The sequence below is a fragment of the Nerophis ophidion genome, linkage group LG14 (assembly GCF_033978795.1).
Source record: "Nerophis ophidion isolate RoL-2023_Sa linkage group LG14, RoL_Noph_v1.0, whole genome shotgun sequence".
Classification (NCBI taxonomy): Eukaryota; Metazoa; Chordata; class Actinopteri; order Syngnathiformes; family Syngnathidae; genus Nerophis; species Nerophis ophidion.
This window is the reverse complement of record NC_084624.1, coordinates 29,260,208-29,276,985: the sequence shown is the minus strand read 5'-3', so window position 1 is coordinate 29,276,985 and position 16,778 is coordinate 29,260,208. Positions and strand designations below refer to the sequence as shown.

The following is a 16,778-nucleotide window of genomic DNA, read 5'->3' as shown; positions in this document are numbered from 1 at the left end:
CAGACATACTTGAGAATGTTTACGTCATCTAATGTCTTCTTCGCTTTGTGACACAGGCCCTAAATGGCTCTTTGACCGGTAAAAGTTAGCGATCTCTGACCCATGTATATCATATATTTCAAAATAATATTTCAAAATAGTTCAACCGCCACCCGCCCAAATCTATTTAAAATAAATGTTTTTGTCATGTCACCCGCCCGACCCGCGGTTTATCCGCGGACTCCGCGGATGAGACCGCAAACCGCGCATCTCTAGTGCACACAAAACATTATGACTCTGCAATATAGCTATTATTCTTATATTGAGATTTTTAACACCAGTAGTTGTGCCATAGCAAAAGGCTGTGTGTATGTAGCTCATCCGTCTAGGGTTGTCATGTTTTGCAAACAGTGCAGTTTCGACATTGCTGTTTGCAGTCGAGTAGTAGATGTAGTCGTAGTAGTTGAACACAATCGACCAGTCACTTTTCTTAAACCCATTCTAAGTAGAAATTGCATATATTCTAATCTTCATTCGGTCTTCATCTTTGTGATGTTTTTGAATGACAGGGCAATGCTGGGCACATCAGAGTTGTGCCTCATGGTCCGAAGGTGTTTGCGAGGGCGAGGGACAATCTCTGCTTAATGTGGACAGAGCCATTGACTCAGGGAGCACAAAGGTGAGACAGTGGGAACGTCCGTGCCCTAATAGCCTTTAACACCATCTTAATGTGTTGTGGTAGGACCGCCTGGTCTCACTGAGGCACAGTAAAGCTGATGGATCAGGCTGGCTGGTAAAGGTCAGCTTCCGCACTGTGGATCTGTCAGTTGTGAAATGGGAAAAGGTCACGCCACTCAACGGCGCTGAACTCTCAGAGCAGCTTAGCCTCCTAGCATTAGCAACGGCACAGTGCTCTGGTTTGTGTTGTGTTGTGAAGCCTGTCCGCAACTCTTCCACTTGAACCCACCAAATGGCTCTTTAAACACACTTGTAGAACCATAGAAAAAAAGGCTATCAATGCTGACAACATTTTAAGAAGAAGTGTTCAGAATATATCACATTGAATAGATTCAGACATGCTTTTTTTTCACAATCGTTTGTCTTTTCCTGCAGCACTGTGCATACTGTAAGCGCCTTGGAGCATCCATTAAGTGCTGTGCTGAAGGATGTACTCAATTCTACCATTACCCCTGTGCGGGGGCAGCAGGGGCCTTTCAGGATACCAGGAGTCTCTCGCTCCTCTGCCCAGAACATATTGATTTGGCCGTGCATAAATGTAAGATGTGTTTAATTTGACACACTTAAAATAACTATTTGAGTGTAAACAAGCAGTCAGTGACTTGACCCGTGCAATTTAATGCTTTTATTTCCATGTCCGCAGTTGATGACGACGTGAATTGCGCGCTGTGTGACAGCCCAGGGGATCTACTCGACCAACTGTTCTGCACCAGTTGTGGGCTGCATTACCATGGAATGTGTCTGGATATGGCCGTGACCCCTCTGAGGAGGGCAGGGTGGCAGTGCCCTGAGTGCAAAGTCTGCCAGACGTGCAAGTAGGTCACCCTTAAAAAAATATTGTACAGTTGTGATGACAATTATTCAACCCCCACACAATTTGGGTGTTTTAGCAAGTAGGACATTTATTCCGTATTTTGTTTATAGTCATATCAAATAAAGATGCGTTAAATAGACAAATTCAACTTGGATTACAACATTATATTTTGTAACATACCAAACAGTGTCATTTCTCTTAATATCTCATTGAGAAAAAAATTATTCAACACCTTGAAGATCATAACTCTTAAGAACAGAATTTGAATAAGGACTTTTCAATCAGGTGTTGAAAACACCTGTAGATGTGATTAGAACCATAACGAGCAACAATTAAACTGATTGAAAAAGACTGTGACGCTCAGCTTCTTGTAGATGGTCAATGGTGTATTTGCCACATGGTGAAGTCCAGGGAGTGGTCATAGAAGTCAAGAGAGGAGGTAATTTCTCTTCATAAGAAAGGATATGGATATAAGAAAATAGCAAAGACATTACACATTCCAAGAGACACAGTTGGGAGCATAATTTGCAAGTTTAAAGCTAAAGGCACAGTGGAAACACTACCTGGGCGTGGTAGAAAGAGGATGCTGTGTGCAACTGCTGTCCGGTATTTGGAGCGTACAGTGGTGAAAAACCCCCGGGTAACAGCTGAGGAACTACAACAGGACATTGCAGAGGGGGGAACGCAGGTTTCGTCCCAGACAATAAGGCGCGCACTACGAGATGAAGGCCTCCGTGCCAGAACTCCGAGGCGCACCCCACTTCTGACTACCAGGCACGAGAAAAATAAACTCCAGTATGCCAAAAATTATATGCACAAACCTCAAAGGTTTTGGGAACCTGTTTTATCGAGTGATGAGACAAACGTGGAACTCTTTGGGCCTATGAATCAACGTTATGTTTGGAAAAGAAAAAATTAAGCTTACAAAGAGAAGAACAGCTGGCCTACTGTTAAACATGGTGGGGGGTCAATCATGCTCTGGGGCTGTTTCTCTGCCTCAGGTACCGGGAATCTCCGGCGCGTTCAAGGCATTACGAATTCTACTTCCTACCAGGATATATTAGCTGCAAATGTTATGAAGTCATTGACGAAGCTGAGGCTTGGGAGACGTTGGACCTTCCAACAGGAAAATGATCCCAAGCATACCTCCAAATCAACATCAGAGTGGTTGCAGAAGAAGGGCTGGAAGACTCTGGAGTGGCCTTCACAGTCGCCAGACCTAAATCCTATAGAAAACCTGTGGTGGGACTTGAAGAAGGCAGTTGTAGCACGCTAGCCCAACAACATGAATGAACTGGAGGCCTTTGCCCAAGAGGAATGGGCTAAAATACCTGTAAATCGTTGGAAGAAGCTTGTGTCCGGTTATGTATCACGTTTGAAGGATGTAATTACTGCCAAAGGGTGTTCTACTAAGTATTAAAGATGCATGTAACTAGGGGGTTGAATAATTTTGTCAATGAGACATTAAGAAAAAGGTCCTTTTTTGGTATTTTGTAAAATACAGTGTTACAATTTAAGTTGCATTTGTCTATTTGACACATCTTTATTTGAAATGACTATAAACAAAATACGGAATAAATGTCCAACTTGCTAAAACACCATAATTGTGCGGGGGTTGAATAATTTTGATCACAACTGTATTAGTGATAATAAAGTAGACCAAAAAGAATGTGCTGAAATAATTGTTTAATGGTTTGCAGGAACCCAGGAGAGGACACTAAAATGCTTGTATGTGACATGTGTGACAAAGGCTACCATACGTTCTGTCTGCAACCTGCAATGGACGTGCTTCCCACAAATGGCTGGAGATGTAAGGTAGGAGAATCCACATTCTATGCAGCTGTGTCCCGGAACATGACTTAAGAAATAGAAGCATGTCACCTTATAGTTGTTTTTTTATTTAATTTTTTTTCACAGAACTGCAGAGTATGCATCCAGTGTGGAACTCGAACCAGTGGGCTGTGGCACCACAACAGCTTGCTGTGTGAGAACTGTGTCCTAAACCAGGACCCCGCTCTGAGCTGCCCTGTGTGCGCCTGCATCCTGGACCCTGAGCATCATAAAGACCTAGTCCACTGCCACACCTGTAAGAGGTAAATTCAAGAGCAGTGTAACTTGGCCTGTCACCATCACGTCTCCACCTCATCGCTGCCACCACAGCCTGGGGGGCAAATAGACTACAGACTCTGATTACATTGAACACATTGTTTATTACAAAATAACCAAATAACAATATCTTATAGTAAATAAAAATATTAAAGGAATAAAGAAGCCTACAATTTTCGGTTGTATTTTCCGCTCCATTTGCAGAATGGTGAAATATGATATATATCTCGATATTTTTTCCGTAAAGTTTAAAGAAAACACAAAGCAGTCCTAGTTACCTGAGATACTAAGTATGTCATGAGTATGGCTTAGTAAGTCAATATTTTGACTTAGTAATTTGATGTTAGTTTGTCTAAATTGTCAGACAATCGCTTCTCTGATGTCTCCATCATGTCCAGAAGTCTCTTCTTTATCTGGATGTCTTCTTCTACTGCATTCAGCAACTTTGTCTCGATTGGAAATGTTCGTTTTAGTCTGTCGTTGCTTGTGGCTGTTGAGTTTTGCCTAGTGAAAAAAAAAACAGTTTTATAAGGATTTTTACAAAACTACATTCAATAATCATGATTACTTTATTTGGGATAAACCCACTTTAGCACAGGTGTAAGATAGTGACATGTTATTTACTACATGTCAAACGGACTCAACATCGTCGGGAAATTATGTGTCAATAAAGCACTTAGAGGTATTTTCATCTTCACAGGAAAAAAAAAATGCAACTGCAGTGTTACCTAACTCAATATTATTTATTACAAGAAAATTCTCTAAACATGTTTAATACAACCCTATTTAAATATATCTAAAACAGCTGAACTTTAATATATGCTTGCCATCTTGACTTCTGATTCCAAAGCAAGTATTTTTGTCACACTGTTGTCAAACAATGATAATATTAAAACAATTGGGCAAAATATGATTCCACATTGCTGAAAGTGGTCATCTGTAATTTGCAATTGCAGTGCAGTTCATATAAAATGTTTTGATGCCTCAGATATACAACATCTATCTGCCTTTTAACCATATTACTTCCAAGCAATATAGTTAGCACCCACATATTTGAAGTAGAGCTCTTCTCTCTTTCACCACAGAATATTGTGGATTGCTCCCATTGGAATTTTGCTGCTCTTGTACATCATTCGGCATATCTTTGTCTGTGACCAGGCTGTCAAGGGTGAATGGAGAATTCAACCTCCTGTGAGAGCTTGTGTCAATATGTGATGTTTCTATTTCAAATTGAATGGATGTAGTTGGTGGAGAACCACCCCAGATCTGCTCGCATAGTTCAAAGTACAACAAAACAACTCTATCGTAACCAGTTCTTCCACCTGCGTCGACTGCTTGTCTGTACTTTCCATTAATCGCTATCAGTTTAGTGCCGATAGTTGTTTTTGTGATGTTCTCTTTCCAATGAGGAAATTCCTCATCAGAAGTTCGTACCGTTCCAAAATAGGGCAAGAATGTCACCATACATGGACTGGCTAGTTTCCCATTCAACACTTTGTTGAGTTTTGTTGAATTTCAACTCCAGAACGATGCTTAAAATTAGCTCTACTTCTCTCTTAGTCCACATATATAATTTTTTCTTGCCGCAACCCGCCATTCTTGACGTTTTGGATGTTTCTGATTGTCTAAAATGGTCTTAAGCCCTAGCATACCGCACCCCCAGTATTTTGGCATGCGTATGACACTCAATGTATGCGTTTGCTTGGGGACAGAGGTAGTTTTTTAAATGTGCACGTGTGGCTGGAGATCCTGTTAAGACATTAGTTTAGGCGGTGGCTCTTTGTTTTGTAAGGCAGCCACCTTAACAACAAAACGCTGTGGGAAACTCTGACATTTTTGCAAGGCAATCACATTACGGCACAACACCGGCAAATATAGATTAAATAAAACACCGGCGGAAAGCGATAACCGATATAAAAAACAGCAAACCGGAGTTTTGACCCAAGAAGGCAGGGTCGGTAAAAAAAACAAAAACCTGCGCCCCATGGACGCGCGGACTTCCAGATATGCTGCGTACTTTCTGATTTCAATGTGTAAAAAGACACAAAAAGTGCGTTATTGCCAACATTGTTATTTACTACCTATGTATGATTTTAAGGATGTCATACTTAATGATTGCCTAAACCGCCTTGTTGTTAATTCCTTTGCAATCCTTTCAGATGGCTACACCTCGAGTGTGAGCGTCACAACTCAGGCCAAGCAGAAATCCACCCCAGAGAGGACTTTGTTTGTACCAACTGCAGGTCTCCCGCTGCAGAGCATGCGTCCAAAGCAGAGAATATGGACACTGGCCGAGAGCTTAGCCCTTCGCCAGTCTTGACGCACACAGACTCTGAGACTGGCCCACAGCTGCCTGAAAAGTACACGGACCAAGAACCTGGCAGTCGGATGCCTCCTGAAATGCACAAAGACCCCAAACCGGAATTACTTGCTGCTCCGTTGCACTCCGATCCAGAGCCTGTTGAGGATACCGTCCAGGAAGAGAAGCTTTCCTCGTCAACCCAAAAACCTGGTGAGTACTTGTTCCCAATTCCTGATTTTGTAGATTTGATGAGATTCTAATCTTTTTCAGAATGTTTATCAATGTGGGGTTTTTTTTAAATAAAAAAACAAAGCAATCACACATTATGCATAAACATCTTCTTAGTATCAAGCAATGCAATATGCATACGTTTGGGCCATATAGTCTCTTATCAGAGCTGAGTCTGAAGTTTGCACTTGTCACAGGTTGGACTAACACCTAAAAAAAGACCATTAATATATTTTTTGAGGACTGTCCCAATACCAGATGGTGCCTTACTAGCAGCAGATTTAAGGATTTCCATTGTCTTAAAATTGTATTCATATTTTTGCTTGAATCTTTAGTAGATGCTTGTGCTGAATTTCAATTGAAATCCAAACTCTTATTTTTCCACTTTATAATTAGCAGTCCTGTTTATTTTTAATTGCAGTTTAGATGTAACAATGCATAATCCTTCTGTATATCTGACATTTAATGGCACTCTAATCTATATTTAACACACTTCCTTGTGCTCTCCAGATAATACATATTGGATATGTTTTGGTTTATGTTTTATGTAGATTTTGCTCCACAGTCACTTTTTAAAAACTCCCCTTTTTGTGTGTGTCTCTGCAGAAGTGTTTGTTCTTAGATGCAAATTAAATCCTCCACGCCCCCCTTTCCAAAAGTATCAGAATTTATATTTTTTCAAATGTATACTTTCAAATATAAACTGCTCAAAAAATAAAGGGCACATTAAAATAACACAACCTAGATCTAAATGAATGAAATATTCTTATTAATACGTTGTTCTTTATGTAGTTGAATGTGCTGACAACAAAAGCTCACAAAAAAATATCAATGGAAATCAAATTTATAAGCCCATGGAGGTCTGGATTTGGAGTCCAAAACTCAGAAAAACTCACTACGGGCTGTCTATTCCATTTGCACAACAGTGTGAAATTGGTTGGCGTTTTTATAGCCTTAAGAGCAGACGGGAGGGCATCAGAGGAGAAGAAATAGCACCGGAGGCTGCAGGCAGAAGTTTGGGCTGACTCGGCTTAGCAGAGGTGGAGGAAGATCATGCAAGGATGACTCCAAAACACAGCAATCAGAGACATCCAATACTGCGTACAAGCACACAGCAAAATCCATGAACTATATAATTGTGTTGCTTTGGAATTGTTTAACATTAGTATCCAACATTGTATGTCAGAAAAGAGGAAAACATCTCTGCTGTGACAATTCATTCTATTGCATCATCAAAGAAAGGGCAGTAACCTAGCATGGGATTTTGGCAGAGCAGCATCAAGAAAGAACGGTGTGCTGGTGATGCCTGTGAAAGCTGCACAGCCCACACTGTCTAGACTCCACTGACGAGGAGAATTGGAGTATCATGATGACGACGGTGGTATCTGTCTGCAAACCTGCCTTGGAGACAGGCTGGCTCATTCATGACTGCTCGCTAACTTTGCTTACCATGCTGAAAAATGTCTATGGTCATCAGTTGCATCATTCTGATGTCAAATCAAGCGCATGTAATGCCTTGTTCATTGGTATACTGCATCTTCAATGTTGAACAGAAATAAGACACAGCTGAATTTGAAACTTCACCGGAAGCCTGCGGTGAAGTATTTGCTGCGTTAATCAAAGCAATGTATTTATCTAAACATCACCTCATTCACTGTAGGAGTTGTAGGGGCGAGGGTGTTGGTCGGGTGGGGGTGCATTAATATGAATGAGAGTGTGTGTTCAGCTGGGTCAATGGCTGAACGCTGAAGAGGGTTGGAGGGGCCATCTACTAAATGACTTTCTGGCATGGGTACCGGATGAGCACCTGCAAGCTGCACAGTCATGAGCCCCAGAGCACAGGCCCTGGGATGTGGTTGGTTGTCATGGTTACTGCTTTCCTTGGCAGGGATGCTTCTGCAGGTGCGTGTGTGTGTGTTAGTGTCAGTGTGACATGGGAACTTGTGAATGGAAATGATGGGTGCCCCCCTATTAAGACGAGACTATCTGTACTGTCTGCGTGTTATACTCAAGGGATGTGTGCTTGAAAGCCGCCGCCTGACTGCTTCAGTTCAATTCATTCTTTGTTACTGAACCAATAATTGAAAGGCATAAATGATACCTGACTATAATGGACGAAAAATAATTACAATCTCTATCTCCAGTCTTTAATTTGGGTTTTTTGGGGGGGCAAAATTTTGAGAAAAAAATTTGTCTGGGTGCAGGTATATCTATTTTTAGGAACACTAATACAAAACCTCACAATAATGTCTGATTGAATGCTAAAAACGTTGTGCCTTCAAAAATGAAATGGAATTTTTTTTATTTTTTTTTACTGAGACAACCAGAATGTACATGCAAATAAAGAATGTGGGATTTACAATATCAACTATGAACAATAAAACACTGAATGTTGACAACATATGAACCTCACACCCCCTCTCGATCGAAATATATTACAATTAAGCGAAACGCAAAAAAAATGCAACAAACACTGTGAAATATGAACGCGAAGGGTAAAAAATAAACCCACCTACAATCTGATATATCTGATACATCACTAAACTTTAGAACTTTGTTGTAAAAATCTCCTTCCACGTCTGTCCACCTGGAAACCCTCTGTGGAAACGCTCCCCACCCACACTGCTTGGTGCCTCGTCTGAGCTGCTGTGACTTAAATGACCATAGTAACTAGTATATCATGCAAAAGCGCAGATTCCAACCATTTAAATACATTGTATAGTTCAAGACTCACGGTCATTTGAAAACCTCACTGCACATCATAATGACAGTTACAGTTTCGATCTTAAAGATCTAAAAACATTTGGGGGGAATGTCCGGTGGGCCAGATTGACTAGCTTAACGGGCCGCATGCGACCCCCAGGCCTTAATTTGCCCAGATCTGATATAGACCAACAACATTGAGTCTCCTAGTACAACTTTGGGGGGCCAGTAGGTTTTAAGGGAGGTCAATTTTGACAAACGCAACAAGAACTTGGTTACGGAAAAAGCTGGCAGCTTAGTTACCAGAATTTTAGTGTTACATTTTCATTGGTTTTTACAACATTTTATTGTTAATGGAAAAACATGTAAAAGTTATTTTTTATTCTGGCAACTTAGCTGCCAATTTTACTACCGTAAAAACAAATGTACCAAGTGTCTTTCCATTTCCAGTAAAACACCGTTAAAAACAACAACCATAGATTTTACAGTCAAAAACTGGCGGCTCAGTAGGGCCGGGCGATATGGCCTTTTATTAATATCTCAATATTTTTAAGCCATGTCACGATACAAGATATATATCTCGATATTTTGCCTTAGCCTTGAATGAACACTTGATGCATATAATCACAGCAGTATGATGATTCTATGTGTCTACATTAAAACATTCTTGTTTATACTGCATTAATATAAACTCATTTAAAGTTTCATGCAGAAAGGGAAACCACAATTAAGTCAATTTACCAAAACTGTATTTATTAAACAGTCATTAAGCAGTGGCACAAACATCCATGTCATTCCAAAACAGAAAGTGCAAGATTGTCAGAGATGTTTTAAAACAAGCTACGAGTGCACTTTTGTGCATGATGTCACTAAGATGACATGTCAAAACAACACTAAATTAAGTGCACCTTCTGTACAGAACACAACTACAATAGATTAAAACGAATCAAGTGCACTTTTGTGCATGATGTCACACAAGATATTTCAACAACTGTCAAATAAATGTGAGCTGCGTTACAGGAAATCAAATAGTATATGTCCTTTGCTATGTGGTAGGTTACTACGGACGTTATTAAATTCTTTGCATACGATCTGGAAATGGTTGCTTCGGCATTTTGTGAGTATGGCACCAAACGGAGATCTTGACATGCAGTTTCACGCACTCTTCATTCTCTAGCGGGGGACTTTTGAAATGATGCTACAAATTAGCAGTAGGTGCTACTTTTTGTAACAACGCTTTTGCAGCATACTTGTTCGACATATTCCCGTTTGGAGACAAACCTCCGCCAGACGATGGACCCGTGCTGTTTTTCTTAGGAATTAATTCTTCCTTCGTTTATTACCAGGTTGGCATCTTCTTTCTCTCGTATTACCATTCGCACCACTACGCTAGCATCACAGCTAATGTTACCCATGCTGTTACCTCTTATGCAAGGGCTTATGATGCAACAGTATGTGACTTGTGTAAGAAGGTGCGCTTGTCTGTGAGATAGAAATACAAGAAAGAGTGGGAAGACCCTGCAGTGTAATGCATACTTGCCAACCCTCCAGGATTTTCCGGGACACTCCTGAAATTCAGCGCCTCTCCCGAAAACCTCAAGGGAAAAATGTTCTCACAAAAAACTCCCGAAATTCAGGCGGAGCTGGGGGCCACGCCCCGTCAAGCTCCATGTGGACCTGAGTGAAGTGTCGATAGCCTGTTTTCACGTACGCTTTCCCACAATATAAACAGCGAGTCTGCCCAATGACGTTATAACTGTAGAATGATCGAAGGCGAGTCTTTGGTTTCTTATGTGGGTTTATTGTTAGGCAGTTTCATTAACGTCCTCCCAGCGCGGTAACAACACACAACAACAGCAGTCACGTTTTCGTCTACCGTAAAGCAGTTTGTCTGCCGTAAACAGCAATGTTGTGACACTCTTAAACGGTACAATACTGCTATCTACTGTACATGCATATGTGACAATAATATCTACGGCTTCTAGAGAGTGAAAAAGAACGAGGAAGATACAGCTATGGCTACGCTGACAACGAGTAAGAGGAAGAAATACGCTTGTAAGTTCCAAGCCTCAGCTGCGATTGGACCTGGGTAGTCTCCGGGAAGAAGTAGTGGACTACCAATTGCTTGGCAGTGAAGATCTTCCTCAGGAAGCAAAGATTGACCGGTTTTGGGACATGCTAGGGAGAGATGGAAGATTCAAGACTGGTTAGAAAAATAGTGACAGAGAATGGAACAAGGATGGGAAATTCAACCCTTAACTCAACAATGAGTAGATAAGTGTTATGTGTGTGTATATGTGTAAATAAATGAACACTGAAATTCAAGTATTTTACATATATATATATATATATATATATATATATATATATATATATATATATATATATATATATATATATATACAACTTAACTGAAAGTCAAGTATTTCTTATATATAAATATGAAATACTTGACTTGGTGAATTCTAGCTATATACTCCTCCCCTCTTAACCACGCCCTGCCCCGACCAATGCAGAACACGGGCTCTGCGGAAGGTTTCGCGATTGGTGGGTGGGCCCTTTTTGCATGAAGAAGCAGATTAAAATGTTAATTATTAAGTGAGAAGACACTTTATAGAACCTTTTTGCCCAAATGTATTCCTGGCCACGCCATGCTGTCCCTGATTAAAGTATGAAGACAAATGTTCCACTTTCACTTCCAGTGGCTCTGTGGAAGGCGTCATTTGTACTTACTCTGCAAAGTAGAAGGTCTTGGGTTCGAATCCCGGTCGTGGTAGAAATTCTGCTATGGTTTAAAAAAAAAAATGTTTTATTTATGTTAAAATTGTAGTTACTGACAGCTGTTTTATGAAGTGTTCCTGAGCCCATTTGGTGATATATTTTACACAATGATGTTATTTTTTGATGCTGTACCGCCTGAGAGATTGAAGGTCACAGGCATTCAATGTTGGTTTTCGGCCTTGCCGCTTACGTGCAGTGATTTCTCCAGATTCTCTGAACGTTTTAATGATATTACGGACCGTAGATGGTGAAATCCCTAAATTCTTTGCAATAGCTCGTAGAGAAATTGTGTTCTTAAACTGTCGTACAATTTGCTCAAGCATTTGTTAACAAAGTGGTGACCCTCGCCCCATACTTTTTTTTGAATGACTGAGCTATTCATACAAGCTGCTTTTATACCCAATCATGGCACCCACCTGTTCCTCATTGGCCTGTTCACCAGTGGGATGTTTCAAATAAGTGTTTGATGAGCATTCCTCGACTTTCTCAGTCTTTTTTGCCACTTGTGGCAGCCTTTTTTGAAACACGTTGCAGGCATCAAATTCCAAATGAGCTAATATTTGCAAAAAAAAATAACAGTTTACCAGTTTGAACGTTAAATATTTTGTCTTTGCAGTGTATTCAATTATATACAGGTTGAAAAGGATTTGAAAATAATTGTATTTTGTTTTTATTTACAATTTACACAACGTGCCAACTACACTGGTTTTGTGTTTTGTATAATGATTGCAACTTGATCGCTCTTTTCCAGTTATACTGTACAAGTTATACATGTTCACTCCAATAATGATGTGTCTTTGGGAACACTATGACTGTACAACACTAAGAATAGCCACAAAGCCACAGTTGATAGATGATAAAAAATAATTACTGATGTCCAGGTACAGTAACTACTCAGATTTAGGACCATGTTCATCTGTTGAGATCAACTGATTACAGTCCTGAAGGGTATCTTCTTTTTTGGGGGGGAATGTTGCCTATTATTCTCAGTCCTTATGTAAGACAAGAACATATGTTTTTTTTTTTTTTACGCATTCTAACTACCAAATAAATGTGATCAAAAGTCAGCTCACAATAGAACCTATGGGAGTCGCTCTATTCTGCCTATAAAGCACTTAAAAACATCCAAACACTTCCATCAACATTTTATATACACACTGTAAGTACTGTATATATGTAATGTAATAACACGCACATTAATAATAACATAAATTATTTATTTTGATCATTTAATAGTAACAGGCACATTCTTTAAAAAAAAAAAAAAAGCATTACAGCGTTCGCTTTTTCCTTCAACAACATCACTGATTACTACTCACTGCAGACTTAATGTGGGCCAACAAACAAACATCACTTACTGTCCATGATCTGCCGTCACTAAGATACAGTTAGGGTGTTGATATATTCCTATTTAGATGAAGAACAACTCATAATCCATGCAAAGAAAAATGGTGGTTGGAACCAAGCTTTTTTTGTGTCTTTCTCACCAATTACTGGTCTAAATTGGATGTCAAAGTTGACCAACATGTCAGATTATATCGTAATCCTTTTACTTTGTAAAACAGGTGGGAGGCATTTTTTATGATGTACAATAAACTTTCACAAGCAAAAAAGAAGCTCACCAGCTTATGACATCAATATAGCATCAATATAGCCGCAACCAGTTGGTTAGCACTTTGTGACAATGCACCGCTAAAAATAGTTAGTCTGCATTAGTGCTTATAATAACAATATCACTAATACTTAGTTAAAAATCAGGTCACAAAATGTAGGTGTTTTTGAGTGGTTATTTGGAGGGTTTTATGGGGGGAATAGAGGACCTCTTATTAACTCCAATGTAAGCAGACTTTTGTAATGTTTATTTACAAGTCAGAATGCATACTAAAAATACATCCGTCTTCTTTTTTCTTTTTTTTGTAGTTTAGATTTTATCGGACATTCCTATCCATTACATCATATTTGCATACATCTTACATCTATTCTCTGCCCTAAATGTCAAAATATGGTTTTGTTTATATCCCTACGATGACACTCCCCCCTAAAAAACTGAAAAAAGCTAAACAAACCAAAAAAAAAAACTTTGACTATAAATTTAAAATAGTATGAACATATAGTAAATAAATAGATAGAAAAAAAACTATGAACATATAGGGAGTGATCATTTTTACACAAGACAATCACTAATTAGACATCTGTCTTCTTGTCTCTCATACCAATAGTGAATAATAGGAAAGATTCCAAAACTAGTGCAATTCCCCTTTAAAATTATTTGATTTCCAAGCAACGCTTAGCAGTAGCTTAAATTAGGCATCAACACAAGTGATTTTCTCTTGCCCAACCGAGCATACTAAAGCCTATCCGCTCGTAAAGTGCTGTATGTAAAAAAATAAAAAAAAAGTTTAAATGGAGCCAAAATCAACAGATTGTTGAAGCGTAAGACTGTAAATGACTATGGTCATAAGTCTCCTGGGTCATAAATCAATGCTTGAAACCAAAACACGTTAAATTACTTGTCATGAGTTTAAGGGTCATAAATCGACAAAATCCAGGAGTGCCTACAAGATTCTAGTTTATTAATGAACAAATCACACATTACTCTTGACAGGCCTAATGTTTCTAAAGCAAACACTGGTGTAAATGTATTCCTCTTTTTATGGAGAAGTATTTGTGGGGCGGGACATAAATGTTTATGGACCGGCGGAATTCCAACCAACTGTGTTGTGGTATCTCATGTTATTGTGAATGATGTGCTGATAGCCAAATCAATTGTCGTCAATATATTTTTTCTCCCTCAGAAATCCATCCAGCGCGAAGAACCCAGGTCATATTGGCGGACTGTTCCATGGATTCAGTGGTTCTAAGCCAGGAGTCTCGACTTCCTATACAGGCACAACTGAAACAGGAAATCACTTTACAAACAAAGCCAGCAAATACAGAGACGACCTCCAAGCAGGGCATGGTCACCCTCAGCACAAAGGATTATAAGGCCATCATCTCAACGACCAAAGAATCAAGTACTTTATCAGTTCCGCTCACGGACCAATCAATGGAAGTCTCACTGTCCCAGCCTTTGTGTCTGGATGTAGCCATGGGTTCTTTTTTGGAAAGTACTCCAAAAGACCTTAAGGACCGGAGGGGGGGCAGTTTTCATCAGTCCTCAGTGCAGCTTGGCCGTGCATCAGAGAACAAGCTACATCTTTCATTTCCCACCCTATCCGTGGAGGAGAAATCACTCAAGACAACTGTAGAGCAGTTGGCAGAGATGGTTGTAGCTCCTTGCCATTCTTTTTCAGTGACCCGAGGCATAGCGTCTCGGGAAACACCTATGATGTTTGGCGACCACGGCATTTTAATACCCACCACCACCCTTATACCACTTACCCCGAAGATTGGGATGGGAAAGCCAGCCATCACCAAGAGGAAGTTCTCTCCTGGGAGGCCACGAGTCAAACAGGTTGGAATTTGTCACTGTTTCACAAAACACTGATTTTTTTTATTTTTACAATCTATTATTTGGTATAGAAAACCTTATGATTTAGGTGCGGGTGCTTTCTAAACTCTACTATATGACGGTAGTTACAAGAGTCTGCTGTGACTTTGTTGATGCCGTCTTTACTGTTAAGGGTTGTGAATGATCCTACTTCAAACCGTCCTTAATCCAGTTTGTGAGAACATTATGTGAAAAACAAAAATTGATGGAGAAAAGGATGCTGTCACGTCACTTTTTGTCCATTTATACCCAAACTCTTCACCAACCAACTCCCAACTTCATCAATCTGTGCATTTCATGTCCACATTACAAACATCTAGGCACCTTGTTGCTTAGAGATGAAAAGGGAAAGTTTGTAGTCCCTAATAACCACTACTTTCATTATCATGTACCAGTTTATTTCCTCATCCATGTAGTTGCTTGCTTGAAGAATAGCGCTATTATGAGTGCAACTATGGCATTAGGACTGAATAATAACAGACTTAGCGTTGGGAATGAATGATGCTGGTGATGACAGATGCACTTTATCCAATAGATATTAGTGATGGGCATTGTTAATTAATTGAAGCAAAATGAGGTGCAGTACTTTGCTTCAATTACCAGAGTTGCTGTTGATTATTTAGATGTTTTACCAATATTGGTCATTTTGTCAAATGCCCAACCATAGTGGATAAATATCTCAAACAAGTGTGTTAGTCTAAAATCTACCTCATGTCTTATATCATATTAGTATGTTTGTGTGCGGTGCCCTGCAGACACCAGCCCTTCTTTTTTGTAAAAGTAAAACTATTACTTTAAGGCTTCTTTCTTGCCACAATGCCTTAACTGCATGAATGAGTTAACAGTTTGGCTTTGCATCTGTACTTAAAAAAAACTCCAACGTGCATGGAAACACAAATTAATTGCTTCAACACAGCAGTCCTAACAGCCTTACAATTGCACATAAACCTTTGAATAGATAATGAATAATATATAATACATTAGAAACTCACAACATCTCACTCTAACATAATTCTTTTGTACATTTTATTTCTTTGCTGGCTTTGTTTTTACGTTGCTGCATTTTGTCGCCCTCCTCCTACCCTCTCTCTCTCACTCTCTCACCTCCCCTCCCCTGCCTTAGGGTGCATGGAGCCCCCATAGCAGTGTGAGTTCCCCCTTGTCCTGGTCCCCAGACCAGCCAGACGGGTGGGATGTCCCAAAGACCAGGCACTACCCTGGCAGCCCCGGCTGGAGCATCAGAGTGGTAAATACCGTAGCTCACCAGATGATTTCCTGGTTACTGTAGTGACGCACACTCCCTGAGTGTTCCTGAATGTCACTATCGTCTATATGATTTCCTACGTTAATTCCGAACATTTTGCTGAAAGGCAGCAACTCGAGGGCCAATGGAAATGCAAACACTAAATACAATAAGTAAGAAGGCTTTTGAGTTTGGAGGGGCCATTACAGTTCCATGTAATGGACATTAAGACGTTTTCCAGTTTTGACAGGAGTATTTAGTGATATTTTTTTGATGGCCCATCCTTTTTGTCAGACAACTATTTATAATTTTTAAATGTCCTAATTCTTTACATGAACTGCAATGAAAGCGAGGCGTTAATTGGAGACAGGTGACTCATTAGAGAGGGACTGTT

At 39.8% G+C, this 16,778-nt stretch overlaps 1 protein-coding gene across 7 annotated transcripts in view; it reads left to right on the top strand.

Moving 5' to 3' along the window:
• kmt2cb (lysine (K)-specific methyltransferase 2Cb) overlaps window positions 1-16,778 on the top strand; it is a 190,014-nt gene that overhangs the window by 103,181 nt on the left and 70,055 nt on the right. For 6 of the 7 annotated variants that reach the window (XM_061920330.1, XM_061920335.1, XM_061920334.1 and 3 more), the window contains 8 exons: window positions 549-658; window positions 1,093-1,255; window positions 1,361-1,532; window positions 3,232-3,346; window positions 3,449-3,624; window positions 5,797-6,149; window positions 14,447-15,105; window positions 16,265-16,387. In XM_061920330.1, the coding sequence (XP_061776314.1) occupies window positions 549-658; window positions 1,093-1,255; window positions 1,361-1,532; window positions 3,232-3,346; window positions 3,449-3,624; window positions 5,797-6,149; window positions 14,447-15,105; window positions 16,265-16,387 (1,871 nt within the window). The remainder of the gene's footprint in view (window positions 1-548; window positions 659-1,092; window positions 1,256-1,360; window positions 1,533-3,231; window positions 3,347-3,448; window positions 3,625-5,796; window positions 6,150-14,446; window positions 15,106-16,264; window positions 16,388-16,778) is intronic. The other variant, XM_061920333.1, reaches the window with a different exon arrangement.